Source organism: Telmatherina bonti, assembly GCF_933228915.1.
Source record: "Telmatherina bonti genome assembly, chromosome: 14".
Lineage (NCBI taxonomy): Eukaryota > Metazoa > Chordata > Actinopteri > Atheriniformes > Telmatherinidae > Telmatherina > Telmatherina bonti.
The window spans coordinates 11,480,591-11,499,441 of record NC_136612.1 but is presented as its reverse complement, the minus strand read 5'-3'; the positions used below and the strand labels follow the sequence as shown (position 1 = coordinate 11,499,441).

Below are 18,851 nucleotides of genomic sequence, written 5' to 3'. Positions count from 1 at the left end.
ATATATGTATGTGTATATATATATATATATGTATATATATATATATATATATATACACATACATATATAGGGCTGCACGGTGGCGCAGTGGTTAGCACTGTGGCCTCACAGCAAGAAGGTCACTGGTTCAATCCTTGGCTGGTTTGGTCAGTGGCCTTTCTGTGTGGAGTTTGCATGTTCTCCCCATGTATGCGTGGGTTCTCTCCAGGTACTCCAGCTTCCTCCCACCATCCAAAGACATGCATGTTAGGTTAATTGGTCACTCTGAATTGCCCCTAGGAGTGAGTGTGAGCATGAGTGTGGTTATTTGTCTCTCTCTGTGTGGCCCTGCAATGGACTGGCAAGCTGTCCAGGGTGTACCCTGCCTGTCGCCCAAAGCCGGCTGGGATAGGCTCCAGCTTCCCCGCAACCCTGAATTGGAATTAGCGGTTCGGAAAATGAATGAATGAATGAATATATATATATATATATATATATATATGTATATATATATATATACTGTATATATGTGTATATATATATATAAAATCAAATACATATATATAAAAAAAACACGATTATCGGGATTTTTTGCTTCCCAATTTTAAAATAGATTTTTTTTTAATGTATTTATTTTTCAAATAAATAAAACTGATTAATTATAAAAATGTTTGTGATTTTTTATTGTTTATATTGATCTTTTTACTTGTCTTCTTGGGGGTTATAGCAGCAGAATGATGATCTGGCTACTGTGTTGTTTTTCTTAGTTAAAATTAAGAAAACTGACAAGGAAAAAAAGTCATATACAATTTTTTTTGTTTTTAATTTACAAAAATCAGCAATATAAAAAAATAGTTAGAATCACAATTTCAATTTAAATCAAATCGGCACCCAAAAAACTGGGTGAATCAAATCAGGACAAAAGCATATCGTAACAGCCCTAATATACTTACATATTTGTGTGTGTGGGTGCAAAAAAATGCAATTTAGAAAGTGAATTTTGCATAATATGAGCCCTTTAAGTACTGTTTACTGTCTGATAAAACTGCAGGGTGAGAGAGAAGTTCATCAGAAGAAAAGCTGTCAAACTCATTTAATTTAGCTTTTTGTTTGTGGCTGCTTTAATATGCATGTATGTGTGTGTCTCCAGAGGACTGCCGGCCATGTCTAATGAGCGTCGTTTATCAGTGTCACTACTAGAGAGGCTTGCTTCGCTCCATCAACTACGACAGGCTTTACGCTCCCGCTCTCTTCCTCTCTTTTCTCTCTATCTCCTTTTATTTTTCCACCCTTCCCTCTTCTATCGACCTGCTCTCTCCCATATTGTCTCCATCTCTCTCCTCCTACAGCTACACTGACACACTTACAGCAACATAAAAAGTGACTCAGCGACGACAGGAAGAGTGAACTTGTACAGATTTAGCTGATAACACAACATTGCTACAGAGCAAACTAAATTAGATAAAGATCCCCACTGAGATGAGCTATAATTATTATAATTACAAAATACATAAAAGCTGCATCTACAGTGTTAAAAGTAGGAGCATCTTGAATGATATTGTTTCCCCGCTGTGTTGCACTTAAGTTTTATTTGCTAGAACATTAAAACCCAGAGGTTTAGTGGACATGTGTGTCTGTGAGGTGAGATAAGATGAATGCATGTACCTGATTATGTCTATGTGTCCATTCTTGGCAGCCAGGTGGAGCGGAGATGTCCCATTAGGATCTGTGGTGTCTCCCTTTTTAGGTTCCAGCAAAGCAGCGCACATATTACTGGAAAGCAACAACTGGACCACCTGCACACACGTATCCAAAAGGAACAAGAGAAATACGTTCATCAGTCCTGTGTATCATTAACAGTGACAACCTGCTCTAAATGTAAGACGTAAAAACTGGAAGATAACAGTAAAAAAGGAAGATAACATGTTTTTGGTGGATTATGTTGACAGCTGTGACTCATGGTGCGTTCCAGTTGTCTCGTAACTGGGACTAAGGATGGGAATAAACATGCAGGTCCACTCGAGAACCATTTATAATTATCCAAAGCACCAGAACTGTACGTCTCTGAGCTTTACTGAGTTCTGTTTTGATGCTGACGCCTGAAAGAGACCAGCACACGTCGCTCCAGTCCAGCTTGAATCAGGGCAGGAAAGAAGAAGCAGACCAAAGCATGGCTACGTTTTACAAAGAGGAATAATAACAGTGCTGTAATGTCTTACAGAAGATTATTGCAGCCAGAAAGGATGGAAACACAACATACTAAAACTTCCTGCTACGTGACACGGGATCGAAGCTACTTCCTCATGACAAGCGAGAACTTTTTCTTCTTGTTCTCGAAGCTCCGAGAAGAAAATAACGTGTTTGTTCTCGCAGATGTGATTGAGGACAGTTCGACACATCCGGCTGGCAGAACTTCTGATTGGTTGGACGTGTGAGGTGGGCGTGGTTAACACAAAAAACATGAAGCGGACTGTATCTGCTTCAGCATTGTTGCTGTTGCATTAAAAACGAATGCTGATCGAGGTGGTGAGAAAGTACGAACATGTCTACAACATGTGGCATTAAAACTAGGGGCGTGACTTTAACCCCTTATTTACTATTAATTAATTTTAGAAACATTAACCGTTTAAAAAAAAAAAAAAAAAAAAGGCATTTTAATCACTGAACCTTTGTCAGAGCCAAGCGGCAACCTCTGGCGGCTAAAAGTGAAGTCTATGTGGAAGTGCATAAAACTGCAGTTCCTCCTTCATCCTCTAGGGGCTGCAAAACAGAGCAAATCCCCATAGACTCCCATGTTAAAAAGACCAACTTCACAGCAGAAATAAACATGTTTACAGCCTGGTTCAAAAATCCGTTTTAGGTTTATAGGTCAGGTTTACCTTCATGACAACTGTGGGGGGAGTGAATTTTTTCCTAACTCGCCCCTTTTAAAGTAATTTAATCTCGAAGTTCGGCAAATTTAGGGCCGTGTCCTTTTGATTGACAGGTACCCAATCTCCCGCTTCAAGTCAGAAGAACGTAGAACAATCGCGGTTTTTAGCCGGTTAACAACGTGACTTAGCTTTAGCCCGCTTACCTCCGTTAGCTGGTTAGCTCCTGTTATCTCCAGGTTAGCTCGGTTAGCTCTTAGCTACAGAAAGCTTGGAGTTCGCTCGATGTCTATCATCCGCCATGAAGTTCACGGTTGCCCTCTCAGCTCCACCTCTTTGCCCATATTTGTATTTTCCGGGCGAGATGACACACATGGCGCTGCCAACATGGCGACGGTAGGAACCACCGAGCTTCAATTTGGCTCTTCAGAAACCTACGGGTGACGTCACGGAGACTCTGTCCATCTCTTATATGGCCAGAGCACAATTTTCCAGTACACCAATGTACACTGATGCACACGGTACCTCCTCCACTAAATTAGCTGCATTAGTGCTAAATGAAGCAAAGTTTCAGACCCGTCAGTAAGTTTATTTAAAGACAAAGTGAGCATCAACAGGTCTAACGTCTTTTTCTGGTGGTATGGAGGCCTTTTGGTGAGTAATATTAAAAGAATATGTATTTTTCTCTGTTAGTAACTCCTCTGTCTTCACCTCTTCCTACAGACCACATGTAGCTCGCGCCATGCAGCTCCAGGCTGCAGGCAGAGCAGGAGGCGATCACCAGGAGGTGAGGAAAAAAAAAAAAAAAGTTTATGCATTATTTTCTTTGTTTTTAATCTACAAGAATCAACAATATCAAAGTATTGTTAGAATCACAATTTAAATCAAATCGGCACCCAAAAAACTGGAATTGAATCAAATCGGGACAAAAGCGTATCGTCACAGTCCTAATATACATACATATTTGTGTGTGTTAATTGTGTGCGTCATTTTTTTCTGTGATCAGACATGTAGGAAAATTTGAGTTAACTTTATCGTTACACAAGTACTTGTACACACACGTCTTATTTGGTGGTTGTTTGACACAATAGTTTCTGACATGTTTACATGTTGATTTAAAGGTTCTTACCCCAACTCTGCCAAACTCGCAGGCCAGGTCTAGAGGTGTTTTCCCTGCATTATCCATGATGCATGGGTTGGACTGGTGCTGCAGCAGCATCTCAGACTGGGATAGAAAACAAATCGACAACAAACACAAACAGACATATCAGAAAAAAATCCATCTAATAATTACCATTGATTGTACCAGTTTATTGCTTTTCAGTGACAGATTGCATTGAGCTGCTGCAGGGAACATCAACTAGTTCCAACTACAATATTTGGGAGAATTTGGGATTCATCTGAAACAAGTTTGAAACCAAACACAATAGATGGGAAAAGGAATTGATTAAAGAGTTTATTTATCTATCACAGGGTTAGAATTATTGCCATTTTTGCTGAAATGGCTCAATACTAGCAGTACAGTATCAGCTAATCTATTAAAGTAACAAACTTATCTACATATATTTCCATCACCCTTAGAATTGTGCAAAGCCTAAATATTGCAACAAAAAGCTAAAGATGGAAAGCCTACATTTCAAACAACCTTTCAAATATTGTTAAAAAGTTTTAATGCTCTCATCAGGTGGCTTTTTAGATGTGTCAGTCTTGAAGTATATCACAAAGTTTAATGGAAACACTTTTTTTGCATTTACACGTCCCCAGACGTGACGTAGGGGGTCACATGTCCAGTTCATTTCAAGTAAACATGGCGCTGTGTGTAAGGACGGACAAGGTGAATTTCAAATAGTTAAAAAAAAAAAAAGCAAATGAACAGCAAACAACAACAAAACACAAAATTTTCAAACAAATTAGAAAGAGAAATAAAGGGGGAAGGGCTTCAATAAGCCATGGCATGTCCTTCACAACAAGTGGAAAACCCTGAAACGACGCAACCTGGCATGAGATGCGATTCTTGTAAAACCTCCTCCCGCAATTTTGCTCTAAACACCATTCTGTAGAAAAACATTCAGTAATGTTGCTTATATTTCCCTAAAAACGCAGCTTTATATTTAACGCTTTATCAGGCAGGTGACTATTTTCTATCACTTTGTATTCCTTCAGTTTCAGGATAAAATTTTTTTTTTTTTTAAATGTAACAACAGAATGAAGGTCTTGGTACATGCCAGAAGGATAATTATAGGTTAAAATTTCTTTTTTTTTTGTTGTTGTTGTTTGTCTGGTCCAGCATTTAAGCAGGCAAAATGGATTTTCTGGATGCTGTGTTCTGCTGGGCAAATTTACCTTGCCAAGACAATCATCATAGATATAATGCTCCCCTTGATATTCTGGATTTTAATTTTATTTTTCTATTTATTTTGCATTTTTGTTTGTATTACAAAGTTTGTACTGCTGGACCGGACCGGAGAGGACAGAAGAGGGACAGAAAGAGAATCGAAAAGAAGAGAAAACAGAAAAACACCTTGTAGAGAGAAAAAGAGACAGAGAAAGAAAAAAAAAGAAAGAATGAGAAAGAGAACAACCTGCATACATTTGCATGTACATAAGCACACATGCACACCCGCTTATATATACACACATCCATACACCTATACACACTGGAGTCATGTTCCCCCTGCGGGAGGACGAAGCCATCAACTATCAGGAAAACCTGGAGCTCACAAGCTAAATCAGACACACAGGAAGAAAACCAGCCGTTGTTAGTAAATGAACCTGCAGGCGACTCAGTGACTGTGCAGAACATACAGAGTGGAACGTGTTCAGAGAAGAGTGATCATAACTATGTGGCCCCGCCCACACGCAGGCAAGAGGGAGGTTAAAATTTCTAATTTCAAGGTATTTTATTGAATGCCCTATAAAGGGTTAAAAACTTCCATACTGCAATTAAAAAGTCAACAAAATGGACACTAATCTGACTGAACTCTTAAACTCTGAAATATACTGTTGCAGTATTATGAGCCATCATTGAGAGGAGATGGGTAGAAAGGGCCTATCCCCTCTCAGAGGCCCCTTTCTGCTCCCTCGTGTACATAAATGTAAATGTCAATTTCAAACATTGTCATATGTCGCCGATCTTATATTTATATAGTACGTTGAGTCTATCTACAACTACCATGACTAACATTAGCCAGCATATAATAAAAGTTTTACGGAGGGAGAAACCTCTTTTAACCAAACCACTGGGGTGATTTTTGTCAAGGATCCTGGAGATCTGGGGACCTAAATGCAGGAACAGAGAGCCAGGAAGGCCGAAGAAGTGCTGACAATATTGTTTCAATAAATAGAAGAACTGAACCGGGAAGCATCAGGAACCGAAAAGCAAACACAATGAGAGAAAACAGTAAACCAAACACAAGGAAAACACCGAGACACAGGTATAATTGATCAGCTAAATGAATCCAGGTGAATGACTGAACAAGGCTAGACAGAGATCACAACTGCAAAATAAAACAGGAAACAAACAAAAGACACACAAAAAGTCCAAACCATGACTAATTTTAGCATTATTAGTTAGTTAGTTACCTTCCACCACTAATAGCTGTCATTTCCAAACCTTACACTGAGAAATGTGCTTTATCTGTTTCTAAATGCCACTAACCCAGTGTTTAAAAATAGTACTTTGAAAGTATTTTAAAATTTAATTTGTGACATAAATGGAGGGTTTTTACTCACAATCTTCTTCTACTTGTAGGGCAACATACATAATGTAGTATAGCCATGTGCATTACTCATTCATACGCATTTTAATATGGCGCCTCGCAAACTAATCACAACAGCACAGAAAACACATTAGTAACCTTTAATAACATTGTATGACTAAATTATAGCATTTCTTTAATGTTTTCAGGCTTACTAGCCATGTTAAGTAGAATTTATCAAACAAATTTTGATATCATAGGGCAGGGGTGCCCAACATGGGGCCTGCAGGCCAAAACTGGCCAGCCAACACTTTGCTTTTGGCCTGTTTGTTGTTGGTTATGTTAATATCCTACAGAGCTGGATGAAAAGACACTTTCAGTGTCATGAACCTCAGTGAGTCCAGACTCAGATGGACCCTGACTGACCGACACCTCAGTGACCTACTGACCTTGTCATTGAGCCAGGTGCAACCTATCATTGAGAGGCTGGTAACGTCCAAAGATCTACTTCATGTGTCCCACTAAGTATCAGCACCTTGCCTTGTTCACCATGCACTGTTTCTTCATGTTGACACGTTGCACTTGGTTGCAGTTTAGTGGCTGTAATTATTGTTTCTTGCCCCTCCAATTATGGCTTTATTGTTCTATTGCTACACTGATTATTTATGTAACATTTTATTTACCCAGACAGGGAAAAATACACTGTATTAGCTATTGAACAACAATTAAAAAAGCTTTATACATTTACCTTTGTTTCATCCTAAAGCTGCAGTGTTTGGCCAGTGGCTCTCTGGCTCATTTTCAGTTTGGCCCTTAGAGGCAAAATGTTGGGGCACCCCTGTTATAGGGGATTATTGTGGTAATAAACTTCAGAAGGTTCATATTCCCCACTACAGGAACAGCTTCATTGCTTTACAATTGCAAATGTGCCACAAAAATAGAACAAACTAAGAGAATACACCAAATAAAACTTCATTGTCTCACAAAAAAGCTGTTCCTTATTCAGTTTGTCTTGAAAGCAAACGTCTCGTACTTTAGCACTTTCCTTTGTCCTCACTGGGTATTAAATGAATAATTTTTCAGTTTGTGATCATTTATTTGTCCTTTGCATAGCACTGGGAGCAGCTGCAGATTAAAACCAAGCTTCAGCCTCAGTTTGTTACTCTGCATAAATCATGTTTATTTAATCAAGTAGAAGCAGTGGTTCTTCGTTGGTGGAGCCTGTGAACACTCAGCTCCGCTCTTTTCTCCTCCAGGGTATGTTCACTGCTGTATTCGCTTTGCTATATTTCATTGTTGTTTTAGCAAGCCTAAAGCAGCCCTGCAGTATTTCTCCCCACATTTTTAATTAGAAAAGCCTAAAAAAATGGACATTACTTTCATGTATTTGCTGTTTTATGACGACTTCCTTTTTTTTTTCTTTGTGTGCGTTTTGAAAGAGATTAAATCAGTAACACTAAAGGAAAATTAAGCGCTGGTGCTTACTGTATTACAAGAGAGGAAGATGATCAATATAACACTGTTCAATGAAAACACCCGCAAATCACAAATTGTTGTTTGTCAAAACTTAAAATTATCGCTTTTGTTTTGTAAAGAAATGTAATGGGAACGCAGCTTTTGTCCCGTCCTGATGACGTCCCAAGGATGCACATATTCTGCGCGTTGTTTTACCTTCTGTCCTCGCTAGTCTATCTTCCTTCTCCTTCACAGCTACTGAACAGTAGATAAGTCAAGCTGGTGCTTCAAAATTATAATCGAAATAACGACGAAACTGGTCCATTATTATGTAGTTTTCTCGGTTATGACCGAAAAGATGAGAGGCACGTAGCATACTTTGTTTATTTCCGATAAACATCAACACATCACGTCCTCCCTCTGTCCAATCACAACCATTCCCAACCCGCCTATCTAAAGCGAAATTAAGTTTGGACGTGTTTCCATGTAAATCCCACTATTTCCATGTAAACTTGTAGAAGAATGCTGTTAATTCGGAATTATTTAACTCTGAATGATCAATTCCGAAATAAAAAAGCGTCACGTAACCGTACCGACTATTCATCATCTGCATCGAGCGTAAATGAACTGGTAGGCGGAGGCTTCTGAATCTCCCAGGATGCACACGATGCTCTTAATGTTCAAAGTATCTGAAATATCTAAAACTGTTGTCATCGATGTGTGATTGATGTTTCTCTTTCCCAGCAGGTATCCATGGTTATCGCGCTTAAAGACCCCTCTTTCCTGTTGTCTCCACCTCCACCAGTCCAGCCAGACTGTCGTTCCTCCTGGTTCTGGTTCTTACGGAGGTTTTCCTTCCTGTCAGAAAGCTTGTCACCTTGTGGAGCTCAGTTTGGAGGATGGAAGCAAATCCAGAGGCTTCAGTGGGAACCGTTGGTTCGTTTCCATTTCATACGGACTGGTTTACGTGAACCCGGCGGGGCTCATATGACGGATTTGTTTTAATCCAATAGAACTGGACAACAGTGGATTAGACTCAATCATGACTCGTCACATTTGTGGTTGTTGGTACACTGAGCGATGAGCGGGTGCAGACGTCACTCACCACGTCGTAGTGGCCGTGCTGTGCTGACAGGTGTAGAGGAATCTGCCCCTCATCTGATTGGCCGTTGACCGACGAGCCTGACTTCAGCAGCATCTTCATAGGCTCCGCCTTCCCCTGCCAGGCGGCGTAGTGCAGCGGCCGCATACCTGCATAAACACACGGGACATCTGTATCCATCCACACGAGTACGAGACGTGCAGCGTTTTCTACATCTATGGTTTTTATTGTTCATGTGTGTGTTTGCTCACCTTTCTGGTCTCTGATGTCGACAGCAGCCTGAGACTCCAGCAGCAGCGAGATGAGCTCCAGATTCCCATTAAGAGCCGCGTGGTGCAGTGGAGAAAACCTGTAGTACACACACACACACACACACACACACACACACACCGCGGTTATTTTTCTGGCATGTGACATCATCAAGGTCGTCCTGTGTCAACTCCACCAGGAGTTCCCATCACATCACATTAGATTTTTCTCCTTTTTTATTCCTTTTCCAGTGAAAGACGAATCAAATGAGAACTAAATCTCAGCCGTTTTAAAGCCAAACGGTCCAGATTTAACGTTCAGATCTGATTTACTGAGTAAGATCAGAGGTTATTTATACCATAAAACCAGGATACTGTGTTCTGATGTGGTCTGCCGGGATCTGTTCAGTTCTTTGAAGTTTCAGTCAGAGAAATGTGTCCAAAGAGGAAAACAGCTGCGATGCATCCATAAAATCACAATGAGAAGCACATTTAATTGAAGAATTTAAAAAAGAATCAGGAATTTTATTTATTTATTATATGAGCCTTTTAAAACCTGAAACTGTCTCATTTAGAGACTTTATCTGAACTGTCTTAAAGCGCCAAAGTGCTCGTGGTGCACAGAGAAAACAGCAGCATATGAAGACACTTTTTCACTGCAGATGAAGCTCTTTTACCAGATATCAGTCATCTCTGATTCTACAGGGAAATATTTGCCTCTTCATGATAGTCATTGATCGTCCAGCGACAGTGAAAGTGATGCTTGGGTTGGAAATCCCGACCATAATAATAACGTAGCTAAAGCGTCACATATGGGAGATGACAACTCTGAGGCTTTATCTAATCGAGGTTGTGGAGGCAGAAATCCAATATTTAAGAGAGTTTCTGAGCCTGATTAAAGCTGCGGCGATTGGAAAATCTGAGGCAGCAACATGGGTCCAAAAACAGAACAATAAACATGGATGATGGCTGGGTGAGGAGTAGCATCACACGTGAAACACACACATTAATGAGAAATGACACATATATACATACACTATGGCTGTCAGTCAAACAAAAATTTAATCATGATTATGTCAAGAATTTATCGCATATTAGCATATTTACATAGCATATTAACCCTTTATGTGACTATTTTTGATGACTTGGTTTTCTTTCATATTCAACATGAAATGATTTTTTTTTGTTAATGTAACAACAGAATGGAGGTCTTGGTCAAGGTATTTCCTTGAGTGCCATATAAAGTGTTAATGCCAGATTTTCTTTCTGTCTCTAAATGATATTTATCCCTTTCTTTTAATTGTCCTGTTTGCTCTTCTGTATGTGCAGCTAAAGGCACGTTTGTTAGTGATAAAATGTTCTAAACTGATGCTGAATGACTTCACATTAAGGTGCACGTATGCACCCGAAACCCCTCAGCAGACCCTCTCTGGCATAGCTCTTCTGACAGCCTCTCCTTTGTTAAGAAACAAACATATAAACAGGATTAAAAACCCTGCAGGGCTCCGGCAGCGTTTCCTGCTTCTTCAGTTTATCCAGATCAGCTGAAATGTTTCTGCTTGCAGAAATATCAGGACGTTTCTGCTGGAAGCTGCAGTATCTGCTCCAACTGCATGAAGCAGAAGCTTTATTCTGAAATGTAAACACTGGAAAAGGAAGTGCTTGTGAATGTTGGAGGCTGATGCAAGGTCAGGTTAAAGTGGAACTATTATGTGCATTTCAGGCTAATTTATTTTTATTTCTGAGACCAGAAGGGCTGGGATTGATGGAGTTATTGTCACAAATGGCTTTATTTACTTCAGACCGACCCTCTCCGTAGGCTGTCAGATCAGCCTGCGGGCAAAACGAGTGGATTGAGACTCTTCCGCATTAAGCCCCGCCTCCCGCCACTGCACTACATCGGGAGCGCGCACCGCAACTGCTTTCGCCGTCATTGTAACATCTCATAAACAGAAGGATTAGGCTAATATGAACTCAATAAAAAAACAAAATACAATGTCAACACATAGCATACAGCCCTACATGTTGGAACCTGAATCAGAGCCTGAAAACGAAGTGGAAAACAGCAACCCACAGCAACGAATGCAGCAGGATGTCTCTCTTTGGTAAACTCACCAGCCATCGTTGGAAATAACTTTATCCCACGTTTTCCACCCGCCTGATGTATTTGTACATGCCCTTGTTAACCAGTAGAAGGTAACCAATCACTGAACCTTATCCCCCGGGACGTCACAAGGATTTCCAAGTAGAAAAAACTCTCTAAAAAGACGCGTTTTTTGTTGCCATGGAAACCGAACGGAGAGAGTGCTGGAACTCAAACTCAAACTCAAACATGCGTTTAGGTGATAAAAAACAGTGCCGTTCACATGTCTGATGAGGATTCAACACTGTAACAGTGTAGAAAGCTCAGAAAACTCCAAATACCATCATAGCACCGCTTTAAGAGTCATTTAATAAAAATAACGGGAAAATCCCGTCAGTTCCTGCACGGCTCGTGTGCACGGAGGGCAGCTCACTCAGCGATCAGCTCAGCAGGCGGTATCTGAGACGCACGTTACTCGTAACTTGGTTTACTTAAACAATAGTTGAAATAATGACTTTATAACTTGTCCAGAGAAGCAGCTTTCAGAGGTTTAAAGCTAAACTGTCCGCGTAAAAGACACATTCAGAGTCCATTTCAGCTGGAGAACCACAACCTTATCTCTGCATGACTTCCTGAACCTGTTCAGACGGCGCATGCATTAAAGTAAAGATTAATGTCGTTAAAAGAAACTTGAGTTAACCCGATAATAATTTGAGAAATTAGCAGCTTTTTTCAGGTAAGATATTTCTCATTTGTGCTTTGTACCATTTTCATTTATTCTTTACCAGTAGCACTAATATTTACAGACTTTTACAGATCTCCCTCTACTTTGACTCCAAAAGGATTCAGACCTTCTGGTTGCAGAGAAATCTCATTATGAGATGGGATTTTTCAACTGGGAGACACCAAGCTGTGAGCAAATCATTTAAACTTAGGTTATTTTTGTGCAACTTGGACTTTAGCGCTCAAGCTGTTAGTTTCGTAACATAGTTTATGGCCAAATGGACTTAAAACATCAGAAAATTCTTGTTTGAAATCATGGATGAGCAACAAGCTCTGTTTGCAGCCTGCTGTGTCCTGACTGTCCTGCTCTGTAGAAACTGCTCTCTCTTCACACGCAGCAGTTCTAACAGCCAGTTTCTGACCCTCTGATTTCTCACACATGTATACATTTTCAAGTGTTTTTTCCATTTTTCTAAAGTGTCGTCCACACACAGAAATGTGTGTGTGACACTTTGAAAAGACGGCTTTTCGCTCCACTGAAAGAAGTCAAAGACTCCTGTCTCTCACCAAGAGGAAAAACTCCATCAAGACATGATCAATGAATTCATCTTTTCTATTTTGAAGAACTTTCCAGAAATTGTGACTCATTTTACTCAAACGTATCTTCTATCCATCAAACTTTGGTTCAGGTTTGATCTGCTTTGCTCCTTTTCTCTTCTACAGCTTGTAGCGTCGCCTGTATCAGACCAGACACGTTTCACTTCAGACGTGTGTGTGTGTGTGTGTGTCAGCATGGAACTATATACAGTAAACGCTAGAAATGCACATTAGTCGATGACATAAACATAAAACATAAACATGGGACTGAAAAGGTTAAATGTATTCAGAAAATTCTGTCTTTTTATGTGTTTTTATTAAATTTTATTTCCATTTTTTTGTCTTTTATTTTCATTTCCATTTGAATTTGTGCTTTTTTTTATGTTGCCAATTTTTTGCCAAGACGCACCAAGATTTATATTTATTTTTCCATCTTCTGCAGCCAGTTTTCTTGATATACAGACAAATATGGCAAGAATAATTAGAAATAAAAATAAATCTGTGTAATAAAGAACTGAGTTAAATGTGCCCAACTAAAATCCTGCAGTACATTTAGTTAAATCTGACCCTTTATCTGAAAAAGTGCAAAAAGTTTCACAGCTTCAACATGATAGACGTAACATTTCATCAACTAGAATAACAACAAATTAATAAAACCACAAATTACTTTATATAAATCTTAAACTTCATTAATCTACACAAAGGAACCAACAATGAATACAGAAAAAAAGGTTTTACAAAGAGGTTTGGGGATCAGATCACATTTAGCATGCTCACCCATAAACACACCCTCACAGGTCAGTGATGATGCCACAGCTTAGCAAAACAAATGGATTATCAGCTGAGGATTAGGGATCAAACATCTACTGTGCATCTTACCTCCAGAGCTGCAAGAAAGAGCTGGGGATGGAGGGATGCAGCATGCAGAAGAATAGAGCATTGTATTATGTAGAGAATCCAGCGATTGTGTGTTAGAGGCCAGAGGGCACGTGTCGAGGAGATGAGGCTGGGATGGATAAGTAACAGTGTAAGGAAGCGAAGGCAACACGCCCCGAGGACACAGAGTCATTTTAACACACATCAGGCAACGTCTTCCTGCTTTTCACAGGCAGCTGCTCTGTCACATGACACATTTACTACTTATTCTGCCCAAAACATGTCTCATCCTGTATCATCAGTGTTTACTGACTGAAATAAGACTGCAAGGATAAGGCAGGATAATGGAAATAAATCGAGTTTGCAAGTCTTGCTCAGGTCTGGTGATGTAAACAGAGACTCTTTGACTGTTCTTTGATATTTCCCAACACGTCTTTGTCTTCATATCAAAGTCTTCGCAGGGCAAAAGGTTCTTTATCTTGGCCTCACATGTGTCGAGCTGTTTCTGACTGGACTGGAGATGTTTTCTCAGGTGGAAGCTTAAAAAAAAGACGTCAAAAGTACAATAAATCAGTGTTTGGTTCAGTCCTGTTTCTCACAAGAAACAACTGGTGACTGGATTCAGTTTGTTTGCTGGACCGGGTCTGGAGTTGCCCAGAACAAGGATCCCCAATCCTGGTCCTCCAGGACCTGGGTCCTGCAGGTTTTCCAAGTGTCCCTGCTGCAACACACCTGATTCAAATCAATGTGTATTTAGCAGACATGAGCAGAGCTTGTCTGAGTCTGACTCAGGTGTGTTGCAGCTGGAAAGCCTGCAGGACACCGGTCCTCAAGGACCAGGGTTGGGGATCCCTGCCCCAGGAAACCAGCCAGTTGCAAAACTAAAGAAAATAAATAAAAACCCAATTTCAAAACGCAAGAAGTTTCCAAAAAGCAATAAACAGCTGACCCTATAAGTTAACAGGTAAATGTGTCTCAATCTTTAACAGGCGCAGCTAAAATCCCTACGTTTATATATATATATATATATAATCCATGAATGTACAGGGAGCATAGTTGTCAAGTAACCCGTTTTGGTCGGGAAACTACCGTATTTTCCCTGTTTCCCTACGTCATCTCGTATTTTCATATGGGGAGAAAATACACTGATATGAGGAGAGAAACCCCCCGCATGCAGCAGTAAAACCTTTCACCGGAAAAGGTTTTATCGTCAAGCACGGCTGAGCTACAAGGTTCCGAAGTGGACGCGGTTTTTGACTCATTTCAGATAAAATCTTTTCAACTCAACAAGAAAATTGCTTCTTTTTTTTCTTTTTTTTTTTTTTTTTGCAAATTACGTCATTACGTTTTTTTTACATAATTACGTCCAATCGGAGCCCTTACCAACCCTCAGAATAAAAACAATTAAACATGTTTTCCATTATTTGAAAAAACAATTACAATATAAACATGAAGGAAAACACTTTATTTACCAATATTTTCATACTAAATAATAAATTCCAATGGAAACATCATGTAACCGTGTCCAATAAGTACTCTGGCTTTAAGAGCAACATCTGAACAACATGTAAATCTTTACATAAGTGTTTCAGTTTATTCACTGCCGTAAAACATGAGAGAGAACAAGAAGAGGAAGTGAAAATGCTGCGTTGCAAATTCACAACTTTGTTGTCTCGTTCTGCCAAACGGACGACAAAGCATCCAAGAAAAACACGATATAAAATAAACGTTTGTAGTCGACGTCATCCTCGGCTGGGCTGTGGTTACGTCTTTAAATAAACCGCCATTCGCGCATCTCACTCATCATCTCCTGTCTTTTCACCCTCCAGAGTCACACGGGGATGTTGTTGCACAATGCTGCAGTCGGCTGGTTGGAACATCCATTAGTGTGTGCTGTGTGTGGGCTTGGAGAGTGTGTCAGCTGGGTGTATGTATGGGGGGGGGGTGAAGGGAAGCCCTTGCCTTTGCCAAGTTGTAAAACGTGACATGCAATATTTATACATCCTCTCCTCCACAAATCCACCTTTCTCTCTCTGCATCTCCTCAGATCTCCTGACAGTCGTATTTTTTCCCCATCGACGTTTTCTCTTCATGTTCTTCGTATGCAATGCCCTCCATTCTTCTTCTCTGCGGTTCCATCTCATGTTTCGTGTTTCATGTTTCATGTTTCATGTTTCGTAGTCTAAGATGAAGATGCTACTGAGAAATTAGTGTCAACACAAGGTCAACGTATGGCCTTCATCACAAACAGTGACTCAGTTATATAATCTCATTTTACGCACCATAAACTGCTCATAACATGTCATGCAGATCAATAATTATTAATGTGTCCCAGTGAATCACTCTGAAATGATTTCTGTTTAAAAAACTATTTTTTTTCTATCTCGTCCAACCGGCTGTTGATGATTGTTCATCGCCGTCTCACTTCTGATGCTCTCAGAGTTTGTGTTTCTCCCGAGCGGCAACCTCCAGGGGTTAAAAGTGAAGCCTATGTGGAAGTGCATAAAACTGCAGTTCCTCCTTCATCCACTAGAGGCTGCAAAACAGAGAAAATCCCCATAGACTCATGTTAAAAAGACCAACTTCACGGCAGAAATAAACATGTTTACAGCCTGGTTCAAAAATCCATTTTAGCTTCAATAGGTCAGGTTTACCTTCATGACAACTGTGGGGGCAGGGATTTTTTTTCTAACTCGCCTGTTTAAAAGTAATTTAATCTGGAAATTTGGGATGTTTAGGGGCGTGTCCTCTTGATTGACAGGTACCCAATCTCCAGCTTCAAGTCAGAAGAACGTAGAACAACCGCGGTTTTTAGATGGTTAGCAACGTGACTTAGCTTTAGCCCGCTTACCTCCGTTAGCTGGTTAGCTCCTGTTATCTCGGAGTTAGCTCGGTTAGCTTTAAGCTACACAAAGCTCGGAGTTCGCTCGATGTCAATCATCCACCATGACGCTCACAGCCCCCCTCTCAGCTCCACCTCTTTGCCCATATTTGTATTTTCCGGGCGAGACAGTTCCTACCGTCACCATCTTGCATGATGCTGCCAAGATGGCGACGGCAGGAACCGCCCACCGAGCTTCAATTCAGCTCTTCAGAAACCTACGGGTGACGTCATGGAGACTCCGTCCATCTCTTTATATACAGTCTATGGTTTCTCCCCTGTTTAAGTATAAACTCTAACCAACCTCTCACAGTGTGTAGCACACACATCCAGCTTTTCTGCATGCTTTCTGCAGGTCTTCCTCACCTGCCACACATGCACAAGCAGACACACGTGGTTTGACCCATTTTCAGTAACGAATGATTTCTCACGCCTCCAAGGCTTTTCACAGCACACAGAGCTCCAACAATCACAAACTGGATAGAAGAGGAGGTCGTTCTCATTCTGTCTCCATCAGCTGGGTATAGTTTGGACAAAGACGTGTTGATGTTGGCGTGTTTGTGTCTGGACATGTGTGGGTACCAGCTCCTGGCTCATACGGTGTGATCACACCTGTCTTCTGTCTCAGTAGTTGGCTGCTAAGAGTCTTTCATTCCTGACAGTTTTCTTTGGCTTTATAATATTTGCACACATTAGTGCTGGGCAAATATATAAAGAATGTTTGTGTGTGTGGATATACAGCTGTGCTCATATGTCTTCATCCCCTTTCATTAAAGAAAAGGCTGAATTTACAACAGTCACTCAAATAACTGGAGACTTAAAAAAGGAACAATAACTAAAAATCTGCAAAAATATAATTTAGTAATTTAAGACACTGTTTTTTCATTTAATTGAGTTGAAGAAAGAAAAAAAAACAAATGTGTCCTGGACAAATTAGAGACTTTTCTGTTGAACAGTGGGACAAAATACCTGTCAACAGGTGCAGAAGTCTGACTGAGAGGAACAGAAAACACCTGACTGGAGCGGAAACATTAAAGGATTATTCAACTAAATATTACTTTATGACTGATCTAATATGTAATAAATTATCTTATTTGTTTGCTTTTTAAAAAAATATTTCTATTGAACTACAATTAGAAAATAATGTAATGATTTTCATAAAATATTCATATTTATTAATACTTCAGCGTCAATTTCAGCTTATTTTACAGGCAGCAGTTTTTTTTCCTTTTTTAATGAAAGGGTATGAATAAATATGAGCACAACTGCATGTGCGTTTGTAAAGTTAAGTAAATTCAACAAGTAACTACATGTGCAAATCCAAGGAGAAAAACTTAATAAATAATCATAAATAAATTCCAAATCATCAACTCCTGGACAGAACTCCTGAAACTAAACAGGGAATCACTAAACTCCCTCTGTTTTCCTCCCAGTGCATTGCTGCTGTCACATCTCCAGTCTCCTATAAAATTCCACTTTTATATGAATTAAACTTTATTAAAGAACTAAACCGATACCAGGGTTGCCTTTGCAGCTGACTAACATGGCCACACTTCCCATCAGCCCACATTTTATTCTGTACGAACGGTTTTGGAGGAATTAAGGAAAAAAGGAGGGACTCATCAGTCTCTCTGTTTTATGTGAAATTGTCTGTTTGTGAAGTCTCGTCTGATTTGCCTCATGTGCCTCATTTCCTTCTCATTTAGTGTCAACTAAATATCTGTCATATTTCAGATTCCACTAGAAAACTTGGTCCTGCTTAGGAAACAGCTGCACACTCCTTTGAGCATTCATTCAGCCAGATTCATGAGGTCATCTGGAAAGCTTTTCATCAACGGATGAGCCTTTTAACGCTCGAATGAAGGAATTTCTTGCTTTTTAAAGCTGAATTAGACTTTGATGGTTAAACTGTTGGAAATAAACCATGACTTAGAGTGATTAAAACATAGTAATAGTTCATTTAATCAATTAGAAAATCATTCAGTGATAACAGATAGGATGAATAACAGAAATAATACAAATACTTAATGACAAAAAATGTTTTGTTGTTTTGTTGCAATACCTCACCAAACCATCAGTATAGATGTATCATGGCGTTAACAGGTGTGGTGATTCTCAAAGTTAACCTGAAATGACAAGGCTAACTAATGCTAAAGTAAATAATGTTGCCAACCACACATTGGCTACGGTTACATTATGGTTTGTTTTTTTTTTTATTCTGAATTAATAATTCAGAATTAAATCATTTAGAATGAAGGTTTACATGAAACACGTCCTCACTTATTTCCTCTTTAGAGCGGCGGGTTGGGAAGGGTTCTGATTGGACAGAGGGTGCACGT

The 18,851-nt window shown here is 39.8% G+C and overlaps 1 protein-coding gene across 4 annotated transcripts in view; it reads right to left on the bottom strand.

The window, feature by feature from the left end:
• caskin1 (CASK interacting protein 1) overlaps nucleotides 1–18,851 on the bottom strand; it is a 152,550-nt gene that overhangs the window by 54,912 nt on the left and 78,787 nt on the right. For 3 of the 4 annotated variants that reach the window (XM_079253395.1, XM_079253397.1, XM_079253396.1), the window contains exon 1: nucleotides 1,645–1,770. In XM_079253395.1, coding sequence (XP_079109521.1) covers nucleotides 1,645–1,748 — 104 coding nt within the window. In that variant the 5' untranslated portion in view covers nucleotides 1,749–1,770. Of the gene's footprint in view, nucleotides 1–1,644; nucleotides 1,776–3,978; nucleotides 4,075–9,107; nucleotides 9,254–9,355; nucleotides 9,454–18,851 lie in introns of those variants that run through there. The other variant, XM_079253398.1, reaches the window with a different exon arrangement.